The sequence below is a fragment of the Apodemus sylvaticus genome, chromosome 17 (assembly GCF_947179515.1).
Source record: "Apodemus sylvaticus chromosome 17, mApoSyl1.1, whole genome shotgun sequence".
Classification (NCBI taxonomy): domain Eukaryota; kingdom Metazoa; phylum Chordata; class Mammalia; order Rodentia; family Muridae; genus Apodemus; species Apodemus sylvaticus.
In genome coordinates this window covers 35,413,897-35,441,779 of record NC_067488.1, presented here as the reverse complement: position 1 = coordinate 35,441,779, position 27,883 = coordinate 35,413,897, and the positions used below count along the sequence as shown (strand labels likewise).

General features: G+C 44.5%; 1 protein-coding gene across 1 annotated transcript in view; it reads right to left on the bottom strand.

Annotated features, from left to right (window-relative positions):
- Tg (thyroglobulin) overlaps nt 1-27,883 on the bottom strand; it is a 177,109-nt gene that overhangs the window by 129,550 nt on the left and 19,676 nt on the right. The window contains exons 12-24 of the mRNA XM_052160288.1: nt 26,954-27,091; nt 26,531-26,608; nt 25,883-25,995; nt 23,409-23,511; nt 22,346-22,546; nt 20,887-21,099; nt 19,562-19,716; nt 19,189-19,345; nt 17,238-17,453; nt 10,222-10,371; nt 7,505-7,675; nt 3,317-3,433; nt 930-1,045 (exon numbers count right to left, since the gene is read on the bottom strand). Of these exons, the coding sequence (XP_052016248.1) occupies nt 930-1,045; nt 3,317-3,433; nt 7,505-7,675; nt 10,222-10,371; nt 17,238-17,453; nt 19,189-19,345; nt 19,562-19,716; nt 20,887-21,099; nt 22,346-22,546; nt 23,409-23,511; nt 25,883-25,995; nt 26,531-26,608; nt 26,954-27,091 (1,928 nt within the window). The remainder of the gene's footprint in view (nt 1-929; nt 1,046-3,316; nt 3,434-7,504; nt 7,676-10,221; nt 10,372-17,237; nt 17,454-19,188; nt 19,346-19,561; nt 19,717-20,886; nt 21,100-22,345; nt 22,547-23,408; nt 23,512-25,882; nt 25,996-26,530; nt 26,609-26,953; nt 27,092-27,883) is intronic.

Below are 27,883 nucleotides of genomic sequence, written 5' to 3'. Positions count from 1 at the left end.
AATCCATACAATTTCCCTGTGATGTGGGTATATAATCATGTGTTACTACGTGGGTTATCTGAAGGACCTGGAAGCTAAACAGTAGGAAATGAGTGGTAGGGACTGATATTTGCATCTGTGTCCTGCCAGCATTTCATTTACATCTAATAAGCTGCTAAAACTCTGGGAAGCCCTCTCTATCCATCCTGCAGGGCACCACTCATGAACATTCTGACACATGTGCACAGAGAACAGGCACATGCAATGCCCAGTATGGATGAGAATTCAAAACTGCTACCACACTAAAAAGATACAGATATGCAAAACTCATGAGGAAGTCAGGGAAGAAAAGAAGGGTTATTGTGTCAACACACACACACACAAACTAAAAGAGACTTCAATATATAGACATTTTTCTAAAAGGCCCCAGAAGAATGTAAATGTACAGAGAAGAAGGAAACTTGCAAGATGAGGCATTAGGGACCCTGAGACTGAGAACTGATTTTGACTGGATGGCCTTCTATTCTAATGCAATGGTACCATCTAAAGTTTCCTATCTTCCAAAAGCTTTTGCAGTAAAAACAGCAATCCTGTGAACTTCTTTCTGATGAATGTATAACCTTTTTTAATTTTTACAGCATAATCACACTTGACTTCTACAATAAAATCAGGGCTGGTGCTCAGAACTCAGAGGTCAGATGGTACTCTGGGATCTGGACAATAACCCCTTAGCAGGGGGACCCAAGCTGCCTTCTGAGATAAGTAGTGGCAGGGGACAACGAGGCTACTGCACACTAAGGCACCATCCTGATTAACAGATGCCACATTGATCCTGCTGTCTCTTCCTTAGCAGCTCTGGCCCACCACAGCTACCATTCTCAGATTCAAAATCTGCAAGCACAGGGGCCACTTGAATGGTTCCATAGAGACAGGAAGCTGTCTTGGCTTACCTGATCAGAAGTTCCGCAGGCAAAGTTGTCCCTTGTCCAAGAATAAAAATCACATGAAACCTCTGACCCCATTGTGGACACTGTGAGGAAGCTGCAGGCCTCATCATCTGCACAATCTGCAAGTGCCACAGTAGAGTTACCTTTAAGCTCTCAGATATGCTGAGTGTGGGAGAAGCCCACAGTCTGTCCTTACCCTCATCACGTACATCTCCCCACTATTCACACACACCCACACCCATACACACACATACACACACACACACACACACACACACTCACTCAAGACATATTTCTTCTTCCATGATGCCCCACATTAACTGGGCACTAGAAAGCAAACAGTGTCTTTCAACCAACAAATGGCTTGTTCCATTACAACTCAAGAAAATCAACCAAGGGGTATACATGGTTCCAGCCAAAAATGTGGCAGAGGAATGCCATTTTGGGCATCAGTGGGAGGAGTGGTCTTTGGTCAGGTAAAGGTTCAATAGAGGCTACAACAAAGGGAAACAGACCGGGGTGGGGGGTGGGGGGGAATTAGGGGGGAAGTGGGACTGTGTTGGGTAGAGGGGCATATACATGGAGGCAGGGGGAGGGAGGAAGGGTAGGGAATCATTGGGGAGGGGGGCTTTTGGGAGGGAGAAATTGGGAAAGGTTTTACCATTGGCAATGTAAATGAAGAAGATACTCAATTTAAAAAAAAGAAAAAAGAAAAATGACTGATATTAGTCCCACATATCCCTAGCTCTAACAGACTCCTGCCCTTCAATCAAATTAACTTGATTAACACTGCAAGCAAGACCCTACTTCAAACTCAGGAACAAGGGCAGTCAAAGCAACAATTATTCTGGATCAATATCAGACTGGTTGGGTTAATTTGTGCTGACCCAGACCCAGCACTGCTGCTATGTCCCAAGCACTCAATGCCCAAGTGCCCCTTTAGCCCACTTCTTCCTTTTCCTCCCCACCCTTTTGTTCTGTTCTCTATGGTACATGGCTTTCCTACAACTTTCTCCCTGCCACAGCCATTTCATGTTCCTTCCTCTTAAATAGTCATGTGACCTTTTGCAGCAGCCTCTTGATACTTATTATGGGAATAAATATGCCTCCCATTCCTATGTTCAAGTCATAACCACCAGTTCCTGAGAATATGACTATAATTATTTAGAGTTAGGGTCTGTAAAGAGGTAATTGAACAATGTGAAATAAGGTCACAGCCTGTCTTAATAGAGAAGAGACCAGGACACCGATACACAGGGGCATCTGTGTGAAGACAAAGCAAGAAGATACCATTGAGACACTGAGGACAGAGCAATGCTACCAACCCTGTGTTCAGGGCTCCAGTCTCTAAAGCCATGGGTAATAAGTTTCCTGGTTGAAGATATCCAAACTCCACTGATTTATAGATCCTGCCTGCCTATGAGTGGGATAGCCTTCTCCCCTTTCTCTATAAGACTGTCTTACCAAACACTGCTGACATGGCATTCTCACTTTAACTTCTATTGTTGTCCCCTTGCCTTTCACCTCCTTAAATAAAGTATCTCGTGGTGCCAGCAGATGGCCTTGCTCTTTCTGTTAGCCTCACTCCACACAATTCGACACCTCCTTTTCCTCTCTGCCTGCTGCTTGCTCTCCAAAGCATGCTGTGTTTGAGAGGGTGTAGGTAAACGTGTAATGCCCTATGCAAGAAGAAGTCTTCCTCATAGGTACACACCAAGTTGGCTGTTCTGGGGCTGCTTCCTCCTGTCTGCCCAACCTTCCCATTGGCACCATCTACCCAGATACCACACACACACTATTTGTTCTACAGATAATTTAGTTAAGTCCCCACTTCCTGCCTTGTGTTATATTTGCAACACGAGCAAGAGCATAAGCTTAGCCTAGGCGGGGACATTATCCGAAGCAGACACTTACTCAAAGTGCCATTAAAGAAGGCAAGTGGACATTCTTGCAGGCTTTAACATCCGCTAGCCCGGGTTTGCATTTGCTAACCTGTCCCTTGCTAACTCCATGTCATTAAACAAACTATTCACACACCGGATTCCTTCTTCTCGTGTATATCTTAGGATCACTGTGAGGTGTTTGTGAGATTCCTCGTGATCCCCATAGAAAGGAGTGCCTGGTGAGCAGGATTTGCTACTCCTGTCTCTCAGGACACAGGTTACCCGGGAGCATGAAAATACACAAATGGCTAGATTTCAATTTTCTAACACACAGTCCAACTCTTGGCACTTAGTAGATATGAGATAAACTACAAAGAAGTTAAAAATTGCACAAACATTTCATAAATCAAGTTGCTTATGATGTTTTTGATTAATTAAAATTTTCATCATACTGAGTAGTGGAGTTTGTTCTGTCTCTCCATGTACACATTCCCTCAGCTCACTTACCTGCTAAGCATTGCACCAGTGGGGAGTCATCCCTGGGGACTCTGGACTTGACTGTCACAGGAGAACTGGCATCAAAGATAACCTTGGATTCTGGAGCTTTCTCAAATTTCCGTATCACTGGAATTAAGCAGATCTGTGAGACCAAAGCCTGAAGTGTGTTTAGGACATGTGCATGTGATTATCAGGTCAGGATAGAAAGTTATATTATGGCCAAGATGCCACTGGACCTGTCCTCACATGTAAGTGTCTCACATGGAGCAATGGCCCTTGTGGGAGCTTCAGCCTCCTGCCTCACCACCAGTACTCAGCAATGTAACTCGCTGTGTCTCCTTTTCCTATCCTGTTTTCAGGAAGTAAAGGGAAGATCTAACTTTATATTGGACCTTTTATCTTGGCTTTTCTCCTTGCTATTTTTTCCTATGTAAGCATCTTTTTCCCTGTCTTTAAATGCTAATTATGTTGCATAATGATTACATCGAAAATACACTCCCCTAAAACAATCTGAATTCTTTCTGAAGTGAGGCAAGCTATTTTCATAAGACAAATCAAACATGTGCATATGAGCTTTTTTCAAATTTTGAGATGTGTCACATAGCTCCTGCCTTTTTCAGACTGTATTTACTTAAGTGATAGGTTATCATCTGTTTCTCTAGCTACCATCAACACACTTGAGGTCCATTTAGGGAGATTCACAGAGCCACCTGCTCATGGAACTAGACAAATGAAAAAAAAACTGAATTTCTTCAGCTTTATGGCTTGGAAGACATTCCTCACAAAGAGTAGAAACATGAGAGTGACCGTCAGGCAAAGAGACCTGTCTTCCAAATCACAGAAGCCCCAGTGTGTATACATTGCATGTTTCTATGAAAACACAAAAGTTATTTATAGCTCCTTAAGAACATTCAGTCATCATTACAAATCTGAATGTGGGTGCTCATTGTCATATACATCCAAGCCATTAGGAATGAGTCTTGTATCTACATTGGTCTACACAGGTCAATACATCCGTGCTTTAAATGAAGAAGCAGAAAAAAGCAGAGGCTATGCCAAGTAGACTTCTCTTGCCTTTCATATGTAAAACATAAAAATGCTGAAGTGTAACTATAGAAACAACATGCCTTACATGTTCTGATACTTTGCCGTAGAAAGCAATCTGCAGGACTGTCATCAAGGCAAACAAAAGGAACTAACTGGAAGAGTCAGGGATGAGAAAAGGAAAAGCAGGGGATGAATGTGTTTGCTTGTGAGTAATAAAAATAGTTGTATGAAAACTTTTAAAAATGAAGAAATAGAATATTTTCTGAGTTTACAAAGTTCCTGAAGTTGCCAGGTTCATGATCCTGACTCTCTTTCCATTTTTCTACTCCTTCTTGCTTAGTTTATATTCCAGAAGTCCCAGTCTAGCAAATACCACAGTGTAACTATGGTTGGGTTGATACTGATTACATGTTCATGTTCTAGGTTAAGCTAAACCATACAGGTCTTTCTATTTCTAGCAAAGCCTACTAAAAGCACAGTACATTGATCTCTCTACTTAGAGACTACTTAAAAGGTTCCTGATAATGGGGATCTTCACAGTGCTGAGGTTGCTATGAAGAAGTTCACTGCCAGCAGAGCAAAGGGACAAGTCAAAGTTAATTTGGGGATTCAGCTGTTCTGTTAGTATACTTTCTGTGTATCGATGCAGAGTTTTAGAATGTTGTAGAGGAAGCCTGGGGGTTAATGCTAAAACAGCATATGTCTGACAATGGCTTCCGCACTGCAAACCGTGGCTATGAATGTGCCTATTACCCTCCAGGATAAGGGGAATGCACTGATCATATCTGAAACCTTGCAAGCTGGCACAGTGGCAGAGATACCACCTACATTCAGAAGGGTAGGTGGGTGGATGCCTAGTTGGATGGCTAGGTAGATGCATGGACAAGTACGGGAGCAACACTATAACTCCAATCCTGAGGAACTGGGATAATGTGTCATTATTGTAAAATCTGTTTGGATATATGGTATAGTCCACAGAAGCACAGAAAGGATAGAATTGGGACTAGATCTAAAGCTCAGAGAAGATAAACTTGACCAACTTCCCCTGGTCAGGGTCAGGTGAGCTCTCTGAGTAAATCAAGTCAAAGTAGGGAGCAGACTGGCCAAGTCTTCACAGAGAAATCAAATCCTCAGGATCCGCAGCTGTAGACACTGAAGACAGAGACACCAGGCCACGGGACAAAGCATAGCAGCTCTGGAGCAAGACCTCAGCCCACATCCTGACATCACATTTTCTCACTAACTCTCTGACCTCAGGCACACTTTCAGCCTCTTAGAAACCTAGTGTCTTGGTTATAAGAATTCAATAAATATCATGGAAGAACTGACCTATGGGTAACAAAGTTTGTCCACTATGAGGACTCCTAAGTAACAGGGCTTATGAAATTGGCCACAGAAATTTAAGCCATAGGGACTCTCCTTCCTGGCAGACCTGTAGGACACAGTTTTGTAGAAGTCCAGCTAACAGGAGGAATTCATCTATTTTGTCATCACGTACATGCTCTGGATTACATCAAGTCAGAGTGAGCTGTAGTCCCAAAAGGACTCACACTATAATGAGGCTGGAACCCAGGGTGTTGGTGCCATTTTGTATTCTCTCTTTTTCCTGAGGGGTATATAGCCACAGAGACTTAAGAGACACAGTGTGAAGAGAATTAATTCTTAAAATATCCATGGTAAAATCATCACGGAGAAGTCACTGGATTGAACAGGAGGATGAGGGAGGAAGAAAAGACCTGGGGTGTGTGAAGGTAACACACAGACCTGGGCAGAGATAGCGCGAGGGAAAGAGAATGCAAGCACACAGGAGACACAGTGAGGAAATGGGGAGGGTGGACTCTAAAGCCTGTGTGTTTTCTTCTAGAAAAAAATATATAATGCGAGACTGCACTTTCCCTCTCAGAAGAAAGCTCCTTTCCTAGGTAAGAAGGGACAAACTGCCCCCAGGATAGCTGTTTGTTAACACAGAAATACCTTGCAAGGGAAAATAATCTTACAGCTTTGCCAAAGAAGCTGAATGCCCTGTAAAGTGTACAGAAGTCAGGGCCTTGGGGACATCCTCTCTAGCTGTCAGCTGAGCTGTGACTCCTGACTACTTCTTATGGTGCTAATAAAAGCATCCTTGTCCTTCTGAACCCTGGGTAGAACAAGCTACAAATGTCTAACAAATTGTGTGGTCATCTTCACACTGAACTATGGCATGGACAAAGAGGGCTTACAGTAGCTAGCCAATAATCCCTGAGTAGCCAATGAGCAGCAGGGCTGCAGTGCATGTGGCACCACTTCTGTAGACACTCTGCAGGCACCTGGAAAGAAGCCACCTCTTGGTCTCTTAAAGAATCTGCTAGTTTCATCTAAGTCCTGTGGTGTTAGCCCTGCCCACAAGAAGAGGAACTGAGAAAAAATGTTTCTGCACTTTCGAGATGGCTCATCTGCACTACCCAATGATCTCAATCAATTCTTGAGCCTACTTGATGGAAGGATGAGAACTGATTTGATTCTCTGAGCTACACACAGATGCAGTGGTGTATATGCATTCACACATAGACATTAAATAAAAAAGTAATAATAAATCAAAAATGAAAAATTCTGTTAAATTTCACAGTGTGTACACATCCCCCTTCCCAATATAAATGTTTAAGGTTTGCTATTATTTTGCTGAAGAAGAGGAATAATGGCTTTGACCCTAAGGAAATAATCACTTCTCACTCAATACACAATTTGGTGTGTGTGTGTCTGTGTGTGTGTGTGTGTGTGTGTGTGTGTGTGTGTGTATGAATGAGCGAATATGTGTATGCACTGTCATGTGCTACCCAGACCTGCAGAGGCAAGCTTCCTACAAGAGAGAAGGCCTCTGCAGGTCAGCTTTCATGAAAATTCATCTTTTCCTTGCTAAATTACTCAGGGGTAGTGTTCCTGTGATTCCTGAAACTTATTTACAAATGCTTCAACAGTGTAAAAGAAAGCACAAAATATTAACCGGTGTAAGTGCAGGAAAAATTTCCATTTCACTGTTCTTCTAACTTCCTTATAGGCTAAAAACTTTTGGAATAAAGTAGGAAACTAATGGAATCTATGTGCAATCCTTTACTGTAGGTCCCAAAGACCCTGATATCAGCAACCACAGTGGATATAATCATCCGTACATACTCAGACACTGAGATTCTGATAGTCCAGCCTCAGTCTGTAACCACTGGATTCTCTGCCCCTCGATGTCCACACAGAAAACGTCTCCACTGTCCCTTTCCTTCTGTATGGCTTGGTACTGACCATTCTGGTCACACTGTAGGCCAGCCTCATCCTTCTGACAGTCAGTGACACCTAGAACAACAGATGGACACAGCAATGAGTTACAGGACTCTGTGCTTCCCTCCTTCTCTTCCAACTTCCAGGACCCCTGTGGTGGTATCAAACTTACATGGGTAGCCCAGACACGCTGGCTGAAAGCTCTTAGTGTGCCCACTCTCAGCAAAGAACACCACTGAGACCCCATGTCGCCCATAGAGCACCTTTCATAATGACTCTGAAGCCCATATTTTGAAATCATCAATGATTCTAGTATGAGATGAGGCCTTCTACCATACAAGGACACTCAGAATGTCACCATATTTTCAATAGATACTGAACCTGATGGCAATTTCATCTTGAGCTTCCAGACTCCAGAATAGTGAGAAACAGAGTTCTGTTGCATGTAAAATCTACCCAGCTTATGATAGTTTAAAATAGCAACCTGAACAGACTACAACATCTCTGGACCCCCAACTCGGTCTTGTCCAATGCTACAGTTGTCCCTGGAGGTGAAACCTCTCCTTCACTATGGTAAGCTTGGTTAGTGTTTCTATTTCCCTGTGGGCTGGTGCTTAGTGACTGCATGTATCCTGTTGGATGGAAACTCCATGAAGGCAGGACCTGTATCCCAGTGCATTGCCCAATGTCTAAAATGCACATCCCCTCTCAGCATCCATGAATGTAAATGTGAAGTGGATCTAGGGATGCACACTTCTCTATCCACCTGTCCCATAGTCTACAGATCAGTCCACCAATACTGCTTTAGATTCAGGAGGAATAATGAGGAATGTTCATGATAGTACCTGACCCTCTATAGCTTCACAGAAATGTCATCACAGCGCCTCAAGTGGTGTGTGTGTGTGTGTGTGTGTGTGTGTGTGTGTGTGTGTGTGTGTGTGTGAAAGTGCTATTACACTTTAAGTATTTCTCCTATGCTTGCTATGGACTTGACAGTGTGTCTGTTCTGAGTCATATCCTAAATCCCCAGTCTTTTATAAAAGAATTTAAGGGTAGGACCTTTGGAATGCAATTATGGGAAGATTAGGTCAGGAGGGTGGAGCATGATGGAATGAGTTTATGTCTTTAAGCAAAGGGAGGACCTACAGGTCTCAGTCTCTGTACATGCAGTACACAAAGGCCTATGAAACAAGCAGCTAGAGAGAACTGACCTTGCCTTGGCAGCTCTATTCCTTCTACTCCATATTGCCACCTCTGCCATGTTGGCATGCTGATCTTGAATCATGAGAACCATGAGAAACTAATGCTTCTCATTCTATCCGCCTTACATCAGTCAGACAGTATACTAGGAATGTGGCACCATCGACCTGTCTCATAGAAGACAGACTGATACAGAAGAGCAGCTACTTGATTTCAGCTACCATGCTAGCAAGGGAAGAGGGGAACCGAGTTGTCTCTGGTTGCTACAAGCTTCAACCATGGTCTGCTGCTCCCCCCACCCCATTTCTATCTTGTCCCCTCCATAATGAGTGGAAAGCCATGACACAAATGCCCTTTTAAGAAAGTACTGCTTTGTCATAGGGACAGCATGCTAGGTCACCTCCACAATGTTGGTGTGTTTAGGGGGAAATAATACCCTGGTATCAAGGACATTGCATGCTGAGGAGTTTTTGTTTTAAGTAATGGTAAACATCTAGATAGGAAACCCCTCTTATTTTGAAGCTGGAATAAGGACCATCCTATTGGCATGGACTTCCTTCCCCAGGAAATCTCCCTTATCAAAGAAGGTGGCTTCTTTTCCTATCATCAATTCTTTATAAATTTTGGAAACTATTCACATTAGAAATAATAAAAATGTTCTTTGTGTTGACATAATTACAGACTCATATAAAAAGATCTATCACAAAGCATGGATCCTTTTTAGGGCAAACCCAAGAATATTTAGGTAGCTATTCAGTAGTTCAGTTAAATGAAATCTCATGATACATGGGAAGACGACGTCCATGGGGTCCTGGCCAGCCCAGGATCAGAAAAGACTGAACACAAGTTACACAGTGGCTATGAGTATGGTTGGGAAAAGTCTTCCATTTATGGTTCTGATAATGTTAATTTACAAAAGTCAGCAGTTTCAAAATCAGGCAAAACTAAGCTCACAAGTCAGCTGAGTTAGCTGCGAGACTCTAGCCAAGTAATCTCACTTATCTGAGCCTTCATCTTCATATATGTAAAAAAGTGGGTCATTCTATTACCTAAGAGAGGAGTTTGGATAAGCAAATGAGACTTTTCAGGTAACATGCCTGGCCTGGAGCCTGGTAGAAGTCTTGTCTTCACAGAAATGTCCTTTGATTACCCAGTGGTAATCCAACAGTGGAAAGTCTTGCTCCCTACCACCACCACCCAAGAAACAGTAATTCTTGAAGTCAAGCTTAGCTGTCACAACTGTTTGGTTGTTACAACTTAGAGGAGAGGCTGCTGTTGTTGTCTAGCAGATGTGGGATATGTATATATGCTATTCAGCATTCAACTGCTGTGGATAATTTCTAGAGCGAAGACAGATTTGTCTTCAGACATCTCTGGTGCTAATTCTAAGCAGCCCTCAGAGTGGTACAGGAAGAACTTACAATGGGTCTTGCTGAAAGCTCCAGTGGTTGTGGTTGTTCTGCCCCTTGGGCATGTGATGCAGGCTGAGCTGCCTGCCTGTTCTTGGTAGGTGCCAGCAGGACAGGGAGTGCATTGCCCATCTTGAGAGAAGCTTCCTTCAGGGCATTTCACTGGAGGCACAAAAACAGATGACATCAGAGTGAGAACTTGTGTCATGGCCTCAGACAGCGCTTATAGCATGTGTAGGACCCCAAAATTAGCCAAGGATTTGAAATGAGAAAATCAGTCTAGGGTTAATGAGAAGTAGGTGACCTTGGGCTCAAAAGTTAAAGAGCCAGCTAAAGAATGCAGATAGGGCCTGCTCTTTAGAAGCTGAGGACTTGCAGGCTGTGTAGGGATCCACATAAGACTTCTGATGTGGAGCAAATAAAGTAGGAGACGAGACAGAAGCACATTAAAGAGAAACAGTCTCTGAGAAGTTAACACCAGAGATTCTTTTGAGTAAAAAGAGGGCCAAGCACCAAACACTGTAAACAGCAAGTACAACCCCCAAGATGGGGGCTTTAATGGCAAGAGAAAGGCCAAATCAAGCCAGAGCTGAAATTGCAAAGACATGAGCTTGGCAGAAGATGAATCTGGAGACAATGGGAAAGGTAAGGCCCAAACACAGCTTCCCAAATATAAGGATGTGGTGGAGAGTTGAAAGTGTAGGTAGATTGGATGAAGTTCTACTTTCTGTATAGTTCTTAGGGTCCTCTAAAGTCATTTTTATCCTGTGTGAAATGGAGTATTTATTGGGGTATAGTTGTCATGCACATACAGAACCTAACCTACTGACAGACTTGTGTGCCCTCAGAAAATAGCAATTACTTTTACTTTTAAGGTCATCCTTCCTGGTAGCCAACTGTGTTCAAATGGTACTTCTCAATGAGTCAATCCCAGTAATTCTAGAAATTTAGTACCATCCCCTTTGACTGCTGTGGCTGATGTCCCTGTGGGTCAGCCACTAACAGAACTGCCTATACTTGACAGGTTGGGCACCCAGCAGACAACATTAAAAGTTGTTATTGCTCCCAGGCCATTTGGATTCTGATTGACTCAGAAAGCCCCAGTTCTGTGGATAAGATCTCTCATCAATTTGTCATGCTGTATATCAATGTCTTCCTGTTACATTCCTCATCTGCTGGTAGCCAATGCTTTCTGTTCTTCTAATGTCTCCATTTCCTTCTAATTTCTCTTGTTGATTGTAGCTACAAGGAAGGACTTCCCTAAAAGTAAAAGTAAAAGTTTACAGAGTGCATACATTAGTGGGGCAGTGGGATTCTGGGAAACCAAAATCCCAACTACAAAGATACATAACTTATAGGGTATTAAAGTTAGAGCCCTCAGGAGATCCACAATAGAGCAATGCAGGAGTTGCCACCCTGACACTGATGGCTCAAAGAAACATGGAGGACCTTTTCCCTTTCCATCCTTGTTCAGGATTGTATTCACAATAACTTGTCAAATAACTTTGAAAGCCGAGTTTTACCCCATAAAATGTGAGCTCCCTCCGTTGTAGCCCCTAGTGTGTCTGGCACTCTGCTGTGCATGTTGTATGGATTATTGTATTGTCTGTAAATGTAACTTTTATTAGCCAGATATAATTGTCATCTCAGAAGTTTACTGTCAAATAAATATCCTTTTCTAGTTCTTTCCAAACTCTGGCTGGCTGGTTCAACTCAGCTATTCTGGTCCAAATTCCTCTCCAAACTGACTGATTCAAACTGGCTCCTCTCAGCAATTCTAACTGAATTGCTCTGCCTGGTCTCAGACTAAATCTGACAGTTTGTTCTAATCTTCTGGCTTCTTCTCATTCTCTGGCTCATTCTGTCTTCACCTACAATTTGTCTCTGTAAAAAAAAAACAGTTCTGATAAAACTTCTCTCTCTCTCTCTCTCTCTCTCTCTCTCTCTCTCTCTCTCTCTCTCTCTCTCTCCTCCCTCCCTCCCTCCCTCCCTCCCTCCCTCCCTCCCTCCCTCCCTCCCTCCCTCCTTCCCTCCCTCCCTCCCTCTCTTTCCTGCTCTCTTAATCTACCTCTCTTTTCTGTCTGTTCTTGTGAAAATTTGATGTATCCTACCTCTGCTCATTCTGTCAAGTCTCTGACTCACTCGTCACTTTGCCTACCACTCAAACATCACTTTTAAACATGGCTGCATGCTTGTATAAACTAACTTTACCTTCATTGTTTGGAATTAAAGGTATGTACTAAAGACATGTCTGCATTCCAGCCAGATCACACAACCTAGATCTTTGGATGTAGTCCCTTGCCAGAGTAGCCATATTGCTGGATTTAAATTCCTCTATGATTACCACTAAGAACGAGTATCTATTCCCATCTCACAGGTGAGAAGTTTGGGCCTGGGGTGCTCAGCCATCACTTGCTACAGCACTCTCCCGAAAGGGAAGAGTGTGAAATTATGACACATAACAGGCAGAGCACTTTTCATGTGTTGTTCCACAGCCCTATGAGAAAGGTATCTTTCCTGACTTGGCAGCAAGATAATTAAATGTCAGAAAGGTAAGCACAGCATGGTGGAGCATAGTGAGATGGAGCCAGTGTTCTTGGAGTTACTATTTTCAGTCTGCATGCATTCTTGCTATCTCAGAGTAAATCTTCTGATTTACTCCAAGACTCAGTCACATCTTGGAAACTGTGTAGTACTTTCCAGTCTACACTAGCAGTGAGTATTCTTGTCTGAACACCAAGTTCCACTACTTCTTTGAGTCAGATTAATAGTGATTGGTTGAGACGATTTTTTTTTCAAGTAAATATCTATAAATTTGGGGCCAAAGGAAACTAATGCTTCCTGGCCAATGTAATCAGTTCTGCTATCTTTATTCAGAATCCTGATAGAGACAGGAAAGTGAGACCTGGAGAGATGCTATCAAACCACAGGCTTCTGTTGGTTTGAGAAGTATGCATGCTCCTTTACCACTGTGACTGCCTCTAATATAGTTTTTCCATCTAAAGGGCACTTTTGTAGATCATATTGAGGCAGAGCCTTAATGACTGTCATCCTTTCCTGAGCATGACCTCATCTCAAGGCCAGGAAGTATACCATGGGCCCTGCATGCTCAGTTTCACCTTCAAATCTGCTAGCCAGAATTATTAATAGCTGTGGCAAGTGCCCTCCTCTATATAATAAAAGAGGTGATCATTTGAGTTTAAAGCTTTCAAGGATTTGACTTATGTTGTTCTTCCTACCATTCTGTTCTTTCTTTCAACCCCGGAAATGACAGGTCATACTTTAGAAAAGAGGAAAAAGTATCTTCGAGAGACTTCATAATACTTTACCTTTTAAGAAGTTCGTGCAAGCCCTGTCAAGTCTTTCTGGTTCTGTCACTCTCCAGCTCAAAATTCTTCTACGGTGGTCCAAACTTGTGTTTATACTTCTCAGTATCCTCTCTTTCTCAGTGGGTCACCTCCTGCCATGTTCTCCTACAGACTCTATTCTGCTATAGAAACTATGGCACTGTCTCATAAAGCCAGCGGGCCTTTAGACTCATTGCTTTTTTTTGTTTTGTTTTGTTTTGTTTTACTATTTCATCCAGTTTCTGCAATAGTCTTCATTTTTGTGCCCCTAAAACTAAATACACACACACACACACACACACACACACACACACAAAGAAAGAGAGAGAGAGAGAAACTCTGATCCTATCCTGCTCACTTTTTCAGACCCCACCCAGCATCTGCTCTCTGGCTGCCTTAAAGGGCACCACAGAGGTTACACCACAGTCCTATGGTCCAATCATGTGTGGTACCATGCCAATCTTTGTTACTCTGAATTTGTGGTGTGGGGTTTGCACACAATAGATTTTTAATGTGTAAGTAGGTGGATGATATATGGATAAAAGGGTGCAAGTATGGAAGTAGATAGGGAACGATATAACATATCTGTCAGATAAAAAATGTCCACAGGGAACTAGTTCTATTATGAGAATTTGTAGGGAGGGAAAAAAATGAACTTATTGTAGGTAAGTGAAAATTAATGTCAGACCAAAGAAAAATGGAAAATCTCGACAATCTCCCTGTGATTCTCTCTAATGGAGGCTATCAGCAGGGAATTCCACAGGAGCCACAAAATATATAGAGACAAGAGAGTGAACAGACACATCCTGAGGAACCTGCAAGCAAGGCTTCTTCTCCCTACTATCCCTAGCAGTGCCAGTTCCCAGTGTCAGAATGACCAGGCCCATACAATTTACAAGAAAGGGAGGTCCCCCCCCCCAATCCAAGCCGCTGCACAACCAAGGACACTTACATCAGACCTCAGAGAAGACAGAGAAAAAGCCTGCTTCGTCTCCACAGAACAATGTTCTGCCTTGTAGCTCCATAGCTCCACAGCTCCACAGCTGTGTTCCAGATGTGTTTTAGAAGGAGAAGAGCCAAGAAGGAGAAGCCTGATTCCTGAATGGTATAATTCCGCTAGCACTCCCCTTTTGAAAAAGGAGAGGTGTGAAGCAGAGGGTGGACCCAAAGTTCTGGAAGCACAGAGAGCTGAGATCACATGTCTGCACTGCCAACTAAAATCTGGGGTACTCACCACGTGTTGCTCTACACCAAGGAGTTCTGGATTTTTAGGGGAGGACAAATGACCTCTGTGGTTCCAGGGATGAAAAGCTACTGATGCCGGGACTCAAGCCCAGGTATGTCTGATTCTGAAGACCATGTCCTAAGTGGATACAGAGCTGTATGCCTCAGTTTCTTAACCTCACTCACAGGATAGGATGGGGGAGACACCCAGCTCTACAGAAATGCCAGCAAGTTCCCATATATACAAGCAATTCACTGGGGGTTCTCAGACATAATCACAGATTCACAGATACTGCAGAAAACCCAAGTCATTTTGTGCAGCCTTTGTAAATTCATTCTGGACCTTTCAGTCTGAAGAAAGGTGAAAGGTTAGATGGTGGGATGCAAACCCTTTGTAATAAGGTAAGAAGACACAGCAGTTGACAGAGAGAGAATATAGATAGAGCTAAAGTAAGCTGCTCAACTATGGTATATAAAGCAAAGAGGCTGGCCTTCTGCTTCCGTACATCCGTGGTTATTAGAATTGAATCCCATTGTATTCTCTACAGTGACTAAGGTAAACTACTGAGACCCAACTCTATGGCCCAGAAAGTTGCAAGGTCTGAACCTTTACAGAAAAGGGCTGTAAGGAAGTGTAGGGCAAAGCCTGACCTTAGACCTCTTCCCCAGGCACCATTCTATATTTTTCAAGAGGGCTTGCTGAAGCCCTTTTCACTCTGATCTCAGGTCCCCACATGATCCACACAGGGTTTCTCCTTTAGGTTATGCCATCCCATCTAACCTCCAATCTCCTGGTGATAGGAGCTTAGAGACACTATTGACTAAGCACCCCAGAAGAAACTTGCAATTGGATTCTCAGCTTCCCCTTACTTCCTGTGTGTTGTAAAATGAACATACATGTATACAAACATCCACACACCAACTCAATGGTGTTCATCCAGGTAGCTCAGACGCTGCATAGTCAAGTCTCAGAACCCAGTGGTTGGGATGTGTGACATGCCCTCTCTGGGACCCTGTATTTTTTCCACTTAGCAGATGCCACCATCCACTCTTCCTCTCACTTCTCATCTTCCTGTCTGGGCAGCTCTAAGTAGATGGAAAGACAAAATATGTCTTCTGACCCAAGAAGAGGTAGGATTCCTCACCTATTGATACTGGATTTGGTGACTTCAAGCCCCTTTTGGGAGGCACCCTGTTCAAGCTGTACACGCCCACCTAACAGATCCTCTATCTCTTTGTCTGTCTGGTGGAGAGAGGCTGTGCCACCAGGGCCTCCTGTGAAATAGATACTTGCAAAGTCACAATGCAGAGTGTAATGTCTGCAGTAAATACTGTTTGGGGATGGCAATGTTCCTGTACTCTGTGCTGGGATTGGGTTGTAGCTCAAATTCACTTGGCAAGGATTTTTAGAAAGTCTATATAGCTTTTGTCTTGCAACTAATATAAATAGGAGGGAAATAACACAAAGTATCTCTCAGCTCAATGAAAACACTCTCCACCTCACCCCGTGTAGGAAGAAGGCTTCCATCCATCATAAAACCTTTGAATCTTTTGGTAATGGAACAATGATTCTGCCACCCTACCCACACACCACCACATCCCTATCCCTGGAAGCTGTTATATTAGTTATGTGGCCAACAGGAATTAAAATTATAGGTGGAATTTAAATAAAAATAGATGGACCTCACAGCCATAGAAGTTTCCTGGAGTATCCAGCTGTAGGTCATTAAAATGGAATCTTAAATCAGAAGGAGCAGTAGCAGGGAGGGTCAGGAAGTTACAGCACATTGCCTTTGACAATGAAAGAGGGATTCCAGGGCCAGGGAATGTGGCTGGCTATGAGGAACTGATGGAGTCAGATCCCTCCAGGGCCTTTAGGAAGAGCAAGTCCTGAAGATACCTTGATTTTAGCCAAGGAGTCCCATGTTGTGATTCAACTTACTGAACTGTAAAGAAAGCAACTGAGTCAGGAGTAATAATAGAGAGAGCAACAGGAAGCTGACTCATCTTTCCTTCCCTTTGCAGCTGCATTCCCATGAAAATTGTCTTCAGAGATGCTCGTGGGCAAGAGCAAGACCAGCCAAGTCAACCTGTAGCAGGTCTCATCTCCACGAGCAGTAGAGCAGGATGGCAAATGCTATGGAAAGGTTGAGAAGAATGACATCTTGCCAAAATAAAACCAAGAAATGTCAGGATCTAGGGTAGACATGGGTTTTGTTCTCAAGGATCCCAGCACCAGGTTCAAGCCGAGGAAGACCTAACAGAAAGGACAATGTCACACACTGGCCTCTTCCTCCTGCTGAGTCTTATGAGTAATGGCTAATGAGTAATTCCCTTGAAAACTGCACAGGAAAGTACTTACTGACCAATGCATTGATGATTCCCCCAGAATACAGTAGCCTTTCCTGAAGCCACCTGATGTTCTATACCTCAGTCTAGAGGGAAGTTAGAACCTACCACAGCCCAGAGGGTCCTGTCTGGTGGTTGAGACGCTGTAGAATCCTTCCAAACATCCAAGCTGAGTCCTGGGAGAGGTGACAAAGCTGTCTCCATTGAGAAAATACAAGGTGGTGTCTGCTGAGAATGTCTTAGAGTCCAGATGAAGCTGGAACTTGCCACTTTGAATGAGATCTGCAAAGCGCCCAAGGAGATCCTGGCCCGTTAACGCCCTTTCTGTAAGACAGAGGCCAGGCAGAGATCATCATCTCATTGTTCCCTGAGGGACACAGAAGATAGCTGGTGTGTGGCTGCCCAGAATAGCCTGGCAGAAAGGACACATGGACATCACAAATTCTTTCATTAGGACAGACTGGGCTTAGAGCCCACACACAAGTAAAACTCTAACCTAAGTGTCAGGTTTTGTGGCACTGAAGTGGCCCCTTTTGGTACAGAATATGCATTACCATGATCTGGGGTTCACTATACAGGAAATCCACACCCCACCACTGAGTCTCAGTGTGCACATCTGCTCAAAAGGCCTGGGAGTATGCTTTGTTTGCAGATGGGAAGGTTCCCAGGGGATAGTGTATGTGAAAATACCATGCACAAGATAGGCATACCCTTCTGTTGGAAATGTGGCTGTTACTATTCCATTAAATATGTGGAATGCTATGGATTCCCAAGTGGAAAGCAGAAGAGCGCCTTGTAAGGAGCTGGGGCAGGCCTCTGTGCAGAAAGCACTCATACTGCAACCTCTGGCTGGCAAACTGGGCTTGGCCTGATGCCACAGACATCATTGCTCTCACAATGAAGCTGGGACAAACATCTCATGCTTTCACAATGGCAAACACTCCCAAATTCTCCAGGCTTTTCCAGATGAAGACTGATCCAAATGGAAACAACTGACCCCAAATGCTAGGTATATTATTGTCAAGGTGACATCAGAAAGTCAAGAGAATGACAGACTTGTAGCCCGCCTCCCAGAGTCTACTCCAGACATGTTTTTCTGTTTTTGTTTTGTTTTGTTTTGTTTTTTAAGAGCTCAAAGAACAGAGGTCAAGTTCCTACCAAGTAACCAAGTCTGGGTTACTACTGGGTGTCTGGCCACTGAATGACAGAGGAGAGGCAGGGGCTACCTCCAGACCCTACGTAGAGATGTGTGGATTACTCCCGCCCTACCAGAAAGCTCAGAGGAAACTGGCACACACTCATGGTAGCTCACACAGTTCACTTTGCTCTTTCTTCTTAGGCATTGTGGTCACTTAATTCACCTCTATCACAAATGTCAAGGTTAAAGGGGCAATGTGCTGTGGTATTTTCTCAGTGGAAGTAGGTAGTATATAATTGTAAGCCAATAAAGAGTCCTCTTTCCACCAATCTCCCTTCATACTGTGTCTATCCATCTCACCACTACATAAAAGTCTCTAGGCTCTCTGTTGTTTATGATGTATTTATCCCTATTGATCAGAACTCTACTGTATATATATAAAACACAAATGGTTATTAACTCTATGTTTATACAATATAATTTGATCATGTCATCCACAACTCTTTCTTCTAACTCTTCACAGATTAACCCCACACCCACACCCCCAAACCCACTTTCCCAGTTTTATTTCTTCTGTTTTTTCTAGTAACCTATTGATAATCTAGTAATCACCTATTAAACTATTTAGTTTGTGTTGCACATGTGAAATGAATCAGTGGCTTCAGGGTACTAATTGCTCTTGCAGAGGCCCAGAGTTCAAATCCCAGCACCCATAATGAGTGGCTCACAACCACCTGTGAATCCAGTACCAGGCTTTTACATAACTTTTAATATGCAACAGGCTCTTTCCAAGGGCTAGACAGAATTCTCCTTGTGTTGTTATAAGAAGAGACTAGGCTTTCCTCAGTTTCACTGTAGGAGGAGTCTGAGACTTGATGAAGTTGCCCAACTTCTTCAATGCAGCAGTTCAGGTAAACTTACCAATGCTGTGCAAATCTGGAAGTGAGCCCACTGAGATGTCCTCAAGCTGTAACCTCCACGTGACATTTACTCCTAAACGCTCTGCAGTCAGACACCCCACCTGTATCGAGGAGTTGTCACAGACAGTGCTAGAAACCAGGGTCCCAAATGTCTTTACCTGCATGGAGACAGACATCTTGGTTTAGGAAAATACAACAAAAAGCAACTGATAACAAGCATGCGTCCAGAGTGTCCGGCTTATGTTACTTCCTGTGATCTTCCACCATCCTGCTCCTGTAGATTGGGTACTAAAAAGCCTCTTCCCAACCTGAGTCTCCCTGACAGTAATGCTCTGTTTAGACCAAGCCCTAATGACGGAAAGGCTGGCACATACCTGAATCTGACAGAAACCACGGGCTATCAGCTCATCCAGTATGAAGACCTGGAAGGCCTGCAGCAAGCCAGAGTAGTCAATACTGCACATCTTGCCAGGTGGGAGCAGGAGCTGGAAGTGTGCTTGAGTTTGCATGGTCTGCCACAGCTGAGGCCCTGCGGCCAAGCACAAGAGGTCAGTGGGTTGGGGCAATAGCTCTGTAGGATTTCTTCCTGTGGGTTTTCCTTGATACATAGTCCCTTCTAATTTAGCAGCAGTACACAAACCCTGGCTTTCTGGTTCACTGCTTTAACTCTGAATCACTTAGCCTCCTCACAGCAAGCTCAGAGCTGCTTCTGTCTCTAAATCACGTTGCCTCTTCATAGGGATTCTGACATTCTCCCTGGAATATCTCCCATACTGCTTTGCATATAAACACCACCATCCCACATACTACAGCAGGCTAGGGGAGATGTTCTCTAATGCTGCTCAGTGTTCAGTGAAGGTTGACTTGGTCTTAATTTCAGCTGGGACCACCCTGTCATAATCAAGTGACAGAGTACTTATTTGTCCAACCCATATCTTAAGCTTTTTCTGTATGAGAACTGTCTCCAACCCACAAGGCTTTGTGGCTAATCCTGCCCTGGGCATTCTGGCAGTCAGCTAGAGATTGTGACGTAGGTTAGTCCCTGAATGTGGGTCTCCACCTCAGATTCCTTTCCTATCACTGCTCCAGGAAGGTCGAGTTCCAGCTGTCCAGTTCTGCTAGGGCTGCTCACAGTGCAACTTAGCCAAGTCAGGTTTGGGCAGAAACCCATACTGCCACACAATTGCACGTGTGGGTGGGTTTGTCTTTACTTGAGTTGAGTGGGTTCTTGGGGACAGCAGAAGAAGTTGAACATAGGAAGAAGCTTGCATTTACCCAAGATACTGATGCTCACCTGGCAGAGGTCTTGGAGCCCTACCCTGCCAGGCATTCTCCATAGAGAGCAAAGTGAATATGGGGAGAGGTCAGGGCTCGCTGTAAGATACACAGGAATCTCAGAGCACATCATATAAGCTCCCTAACTCAGCAGCAGGAGCATCCACCAGCTGAATCTGGTTCCAATCCAAGTAACCACCAGAAGTCTAGAATAATGTCAACTTCCCCATAAGCATTTGGCTCCAGAGAACCACCAATAAAATCTAATCTGCTCCTTCTAGAAGCAGTGCTCTTTGGGGCCACCTCTCCAACCCTGATCACCTGACTTACTATGAAAAGGCTGTACTTCAGTGGCAGAAAGACTCTTTAGCAATAGCCCTGAGACAAAACAGAGTGCATGACAAGTCTCCCCATTGCTACTCACGCTGACAGGCTCGGGGTGGTGGTGGCAGTGTCACCCAGCGCTGACTCTCCAGACTACAAATCAGTGGCTCTGGTGAAAATGCACTCCGGAGGCCCTGGCGGCAGAGGAGCTGGCACTGCTGAACAGTGCTCACTCCTGAGCTCGAGGCTGTCTCACAGAAGACCACTCCATCAGCCACATCTGACCCAGAGAATGGCAGTGGACACTGTGGGGCTGGGAGCAGAGAGGGAGAACAGTCATGTGCACCTCCCAGACTGAAGCCCAGCTCTGCCGACCTTTCTGCTCCTCTTGATTGTTCCCAGGCCAGTTCTGGTTGTGTCCTGCTCATTCAGGGCCTGGTTCTTCCCCCTCCTTCTATGCCTTCTCACTGGATAAGTTCAGTATCCCTCAGTTTCACCAGAAAGCCAGAAAAGTTGAGTCCTACAGCAGCATCTTCAGCTACATTACAAATCCAATGACCACTATCCTCTTTATCTCAGGGCTCACAGCCAGCTGTTGTCCACTACAACCTCCACCTTAACACTCAGAATTGAGCCTGGACAACTTCAGGCCTCATGACATTAAGGGTCCAAGTTTGTTCCACTCTCCTGGGTTTGAATGAGCAGTGTTTTCTGGCCCCTAATCAGAGCTAAATCCCAGAGTACTTTTGGATTCTCTAGTAACTTGGGGAGTTCCTAGAGCCCAACTATACTCAGTCACTAAGAGTTCACCAAGCTCCTCCCCTTACTGCAGGGTTCTGAAGATGTCACCTCCCCTCAGGATACTTCCCAAGCCATCTGCCCCCATATGAGATACAGATAGGCTTGTAAGTCTGGCAAGAACTTTGACTCCCCAGAGGTGTCTAGTGTAGTGCTACAGTCCAGGAGCAGAAGGACACCTTAGTCATCAAGGCCATAGTTAAGCTCTTAGTTTTATGTCCTTGGCCAGAACATCAACTTGTTTCTTTGTATTTTGTTTTGTTTGGTTTTGTTTGGTTTTATTTTGTTTTAGACATAGTCTTACTATTCTTGTCACCAACCAGGACTCAGACTGGTGATCTACCTGCCAGGGAGTACTTGGCTCACAGGCATTGCCTCCATGGTAGGCTTTTAATGAGTCTATTATAAAATGTATTAATGCATTTTCCTATGCTTATATGTGCTGGTGTGATGTATATCTCACAGTATATATGATATTCAAGTAACTTCCTAAATTATAGCTAAATGTGATACTTCTGGTTGGGGACAATAGAGAAAAACAGGCCATACTCCATTGAGCTATCACAATAGAGTTTTGAAGCACAAGGCCCTTCCCACTTTCAAGGCCAGGCTATGGAACTGCACACACTAGTTTCCCCACCACATTAATTAATTATCTTAGTATTCTGCCTATTCTTGTTCCATCAGCACAGGGTCTCAGAGACCCCCTAGTACAGCTTGAGGCTTTTAGCCTACAGTACCTCCAGCAGTTCAAGACTTACTTTCACAGGCAGGCTGGGTGCCTACCACACGGGTCCCTGGCACTTCCTCTCCACTACCCAGGACACACCAGCAACTGCCCTGGGCTAAGTCACACTGCACTGGGGAGAAGCTCGCATCCAGTGCCTCACAGGCTGGAATGTAGCCAAGGCCGACTTTCCTGGACAGGGCTTTACTCTGGAGGACATCACAGAGGCCAGGACCTGTACAGAGGCAAGTAAAGGAGATCATGCTCTGCTCTTGCTCCCAGCATAGGAGCAGCTGTACATACCTTCCTGCTACCCCTGCCCTACTAGGATAGCTGCTTGTAAGGTACGTGGGTCTGTGCTCTGTCTCTCCCACTGCCTATTGTAGAAGGCCTCAGACCCTCCCAGGAGATATCAGTGGTGAGCCACTGGAAAGAAGGGCAACACAGGTGCAATATGGAGCCATAGGACAGGCCTGAATCAGCAACCAGAACCCTGTGAAGCCTTCCAGAACATTGGTGGAGGTCTGGGAGTGTTAGTTAAAGATGAGTGGGGAGAGGTAGATAGCTTCTAGGCATCTGAGTCACACTGAACAAGTCTGAGAGTATGCCCTCTCTTTAAGTGCTAACCATAGTTAGCTACAAGATCTCAGGTGCAAGCAATGACAAAGTGAGAGGAATCCAAGAGTCCACACACACAGGGCTCTAATGCGGGAACCCTGAGCCACAGCAAAGAGTCCAGGGTTGGTCTTGGGAACATGAGCACATAACACCAAACCATAGAGCCCAGCAGAGTGTACAATGACTCAGAGCTGCACAGCCAGTGTCCCCCAAAGTGCCAGTGCCTCTGTAGGCAGGGACAGATCCTGGATAATGATAGCAGCTAATGATTCGCGGTTACAGAGCATAGCAGACTCCTGGCCACACTGACTTTTCTGAGACCATTCAAGATGAGAAGAGTACCCATGCTCTAGATGAGAAAACCGGGTCACATTTGGATCAGGAGCTGTGTCCTATCTATGGGGGTGACAGAGCTGAGACTTTGGCCAGTACTCACTTGGGAAGCTTCAGGGCAATAAGGAGGAGAAATGGTTACTCACACTGAGCACTGCCATTTGTGATTGCTGGCATCCCTTCTCCTGAGGCTGGATCCACACACCACGTTCCTGTTCCGGATGTCTGCTGCCTAGCATATTCTCCCGTCTGCAATAAAACCATGGTCCCTTCAGTATAATCAAGGTTTTGCCTCTCACTTATTGGTAGAAGGAGGTCTTTCAAGAATATTCCTTTCTAAACAACTGTTGACAATTTCTCCAAAGAAAGTTTTCCATGAAGAGGTCACTGTCTCACTCTTTGGAATGTTGGCCACCAAGCAAGGACAAGCTGTGCCATTTAAAATTAGAGGAAACTGAGTCTTATGAGATGTGAAGGGTAGATCAATGTCCCTGAGCTAGACAGTTGCACTGCTGCAGCACGCCCACACCATCTAGCTCCACACTGCCCAGAACCAGCTCCACAAATTCCAGAACTTCTAATATGAAACATCAAAGAAGCCCTAAGTACCTGTGATTAGTAATGCAGGTATGCCCTAACAGTTAGCCAACCCCCACCTGTTGTTGAGGACCCATAAACAGGACCTCTCATCCTCTCCTGACCTATCTTTTGTGATCAGGGTTTCTAGCCTGACAATTCAACTATTTAGGCCTCAGTTTCCCTCACAGAAACTGAGAGCTATAATGAGTCTTCCTTCCTTCCTTCCTTCCTTCCTTCCTTCCTTCCTTCCTTTCTTCCTTCCTTCCTTCCTTCCTTCCTTCCTTCCTTTCTTTCTTTCTTTTCTTTCTTTTTTCATTTCTTTGTTCTTTCTTTGTGTGTGTGTGTGTGTGTGTGTGTGTGTGTGTACATGAGTGTAGATATGCATAAAATGCATTTGTGTGTGCATGAAGGACAAAGGACAGCCTCAGTTGTTGTTCCTCAGGAACCATTCATCTACTATTTTTTTAGATTATACATTGACCTAGAACTCACCTGGCTAGGCACCCTGAGTATTTGCCTATCTCTGCCTCCTCAAAACTGGCATTGCAAGTTAAGTACTATATGTTCAGACTTGGTTAGATGGGTTCTGGGGATGAAGCAAAGGTCTCTGTGCATGTAAGGCAAACACTTTATACACTAGCTCACTCTAGAAACTCCTTTGGCAACTAAGTCCCCTGCAACTAACTCCTTCTGCAACTCAAAGCCCTGTGAGCAGAGACAACTGGAGAAAAGCATCAATCAGCCAAGTGTGTTGAGTGCTGCACTTATTAGCTGACACTTGCTGGCTTTATGCTATGTTATAGGTAGTCTGAAAACAACAGGATTTACTCAACATGTCCAGGACACTCACAAAAACCTTCACCCCAGGTAAGTCACAGAATCAAAAAGCACTCAGAAAAAGGCTGGGGGAATCTGCTGCCCTCATCATTCTACACAGAGAAGGGGGGATCAGATGCCAGGCTCTGGCCACACAACTGGTCAGCTGCAGAGGTAGGATTCAAACTCAAGTGAAGTTCTGAGGGAACTTTATGGAAGAAAGTTAAAATTGAGAATACCAATCTCCATTCATTGAGACCCAAGTCGAGTCTTGCTGCCAGATACCAATCTTTGGAGGTAAAGAGAGGCCAGAGATGCAGATAGCAGTTTGTGTAGTTAGGGTCTTGGCTGTTGTTTACCAGTACTATAGCTGGCAAGAACCTACACAGTCTGTGAATACCCAGGTCGCATGCCAGAATCACCCTCCCTGCCCTCACAAGTTACAGAAGTTACATCACCTTTCTCAGGAGAACAGCCATGCTAGGGATATTGGGCAGGCTTGGCTCCAGGAAAAGGTGATTTGTCAGTCAATATAAAAGACAAAACTTTATTGGAAAATTTCTCTACAAGTTAATTCATAATTAACACATTCATGGAACCTGGTGATAGACACACCATTGCTCGGCATTACATGTCTCTATGAGTTTCTACACTGCTAGTTTCATCTGCTTTTCACTAAGCTCTTGAGAGCTAAGTAGGGAAAGTGGTGGGGTCATCAACCAGATTGTAGGGAGAGAGCACAGGTAGAGGATGACTCACTGGGTAAGTAGCGCAAATTCATTCCCTGGGGGTTTTATGTTAGCAAGTCAATGAACTGTGGGCAACAACTGTCAGCAGAGGAGCTAAGAGCCAGAGGGTGATGCCTTCTTAGGTTGTGAACCAACAGACCAAGTACTGTGATGTCAGGAGACATGTACTAATCAGTCTTCAAAGGCTTTTGGTGACTGATTCATCTTTGAAGTCTCAAGCTAATCCAAGAACTAGATAAGAGAAGAATGTGGCCTAGGCCTTTGTTTAAAACAAAACATGACTGGGACTAGGAAGCTAAGCAAACTACCCAATGGCACACAGCCATGCCTAGAAGGCCCAAAACAGCCATGACTCCCAGTCAGTTTTATACTAAGGAGAATGAACCAGAGCTCTTCAAAGTCTACCCTCAGCCAGAGGAGGCCACTGGCAGTGTCATCTTCCCCCTTGTATCCTTCCTGAATATACAGAAGCTTACCTGTAGGCAGACTGGTATGAACAGATCTCCTGGACCTGGGTCTCTTTGGGGTCCAGCCTGTTTCCATGTAGAAATCAACCCATTGGCTCGGGATAGCTCACAGCTTGTGGGGCCTGTGGATGAGAGGCCCTCTGAATAGGTGGCTGTGAAGCTAAGGGGAGGTAGACAGCCTTAGCTAATACCAGACTTCAGACCAGTAGGCGTGTGTTCTACAAAGCTACAACCTCAGGAAAAGCAGGCTGAAGTTCAGAGACAGAGACATGTGAGGGATGTATTGTTGGCTTGGATGCATCAAATGGGCCCTTGATCCATGAGTGACCCTCAGTGAGAGGCTAGGCTGTCTGGCTACACATGAAATAGTGATACAATTACAATTGTTGAAGCTGCCCAGGATCCAGGATCCAGGGGTCAGAGACAAGGTCTGTCACCAATTTTGGTACATCCCCAGTGAGAACACCACATGGCAAGGCCTAAAGTCATCATGAGCCCCAGATCTGGGGACTTTAAAAACTGTGTCCAAGGCAATCTCAGAAACTGGTCTGAAGGGCTAGACCCTAGAATCCCTCTCAGTTGCATGATCAAGCTGGGTTTAGGATCAATGAATCCATTCTAGAAGTCAGATTGGAAATTCCCATGGACTTTACTTACACTGGGGTGTCTGTGAGGAGTGTGCCATCAGTGAGCCTGGGATGAACTCTCCCCACCCATCCACACACCAACACTGTCCTAGAAAAGAGCCGTAAACTATAAGTGCAGGAAGCATGCTGGGGACTCTCCCAAAACCTGTTTTGCATTCATAGCAATGCCAGCAAGGCAGTCTATCTGGCCCAGTCCCCTGTCTTACACTGTCCACAATCATAGGACTTAGCATCTAATATTCCCAGCAAACGAGCATTTCACTTTCAAGCTGAATGAAGATCCCTGCTTCCCTAACACAGGGAAAAGAACTAGTAGTTGAGAAGGTAAGGGTTTCTCCAAGTTGCTAAAGAGGGTCAATAATCTAGACCACTTTGCTCCCACTGATGGGATCTTTCCTCTAAATATTCCTTTGCCCTCCCAAAGTCTCCTTACCTGTCCCAGCATGGCACTGCACAGGCTCCCAGCCTCCAAAAATATTGCATTGTGGCATGTAGGGCCCTGACCACAGAAGACTGGCTGCTCCATCGGACTCTCCCAGGGAAGCACGGAGGCTCTGATAGAATGTCAAGGCTAGAGACACAGAGAGAAAAAAGTAGAGTGTGATAGCTGCCTTGTGGGCTCTGTCCTGAGATGCACTGAGAATGCCTCCAAACATACCCTTGCACCCATATAAAACAGCCTTCTTATAATCTAGCAGATGTTCTACTTGGGCAGCCAGTAGACACTCAGCAATCACCCTGTGAAAATGAACTCTAGGCTGCACTTGGAGGACTCACTATAGCTCTGTGTGGTAACTTCACAGAGAGTTGATTAGGCTTCACAGAGAGTTCATGCCCATGGGATGCCCTTTACTCTAGAAAAGAATCATCAGTATCCAAAAGTATATCAAGTGTGTCAATCCAAGAGTGACACTGGGACACTAGATTGTCATCTACAAAGCTCAGTTTCAAGAACCACACATTTGAGTTGTAAAAATAAAACTCACATGTATCTCATAATGCTTTGAGTAGCTTTATTGTTTTTGTGTTGGGTTCCATCCCTAGTTATCTGGGATACATGTGGCCTTTCAGATCTGCTGGTTGGATGTGACCTGGAAAAGACTAACTAATCCTTTTCCATAGCTCTATGAGATATTGGCATCCCATCTGATCAGTAGCAAAGCTGAGGCAAACAGATGACTACTTGGCCAAGATCTCACAAGAGGACATGGAGGGAAGACTTTGACCACAGAAGCTGACACATCACATGACTCCCATCCTTGCATGGCTACTCTGCCCAGCATTCACCACCATGCAATGCATCATACATGTACTGATCTAGTTTGTATGCATATTCCTCTTCTGGTCTCATATTTAGGATTTT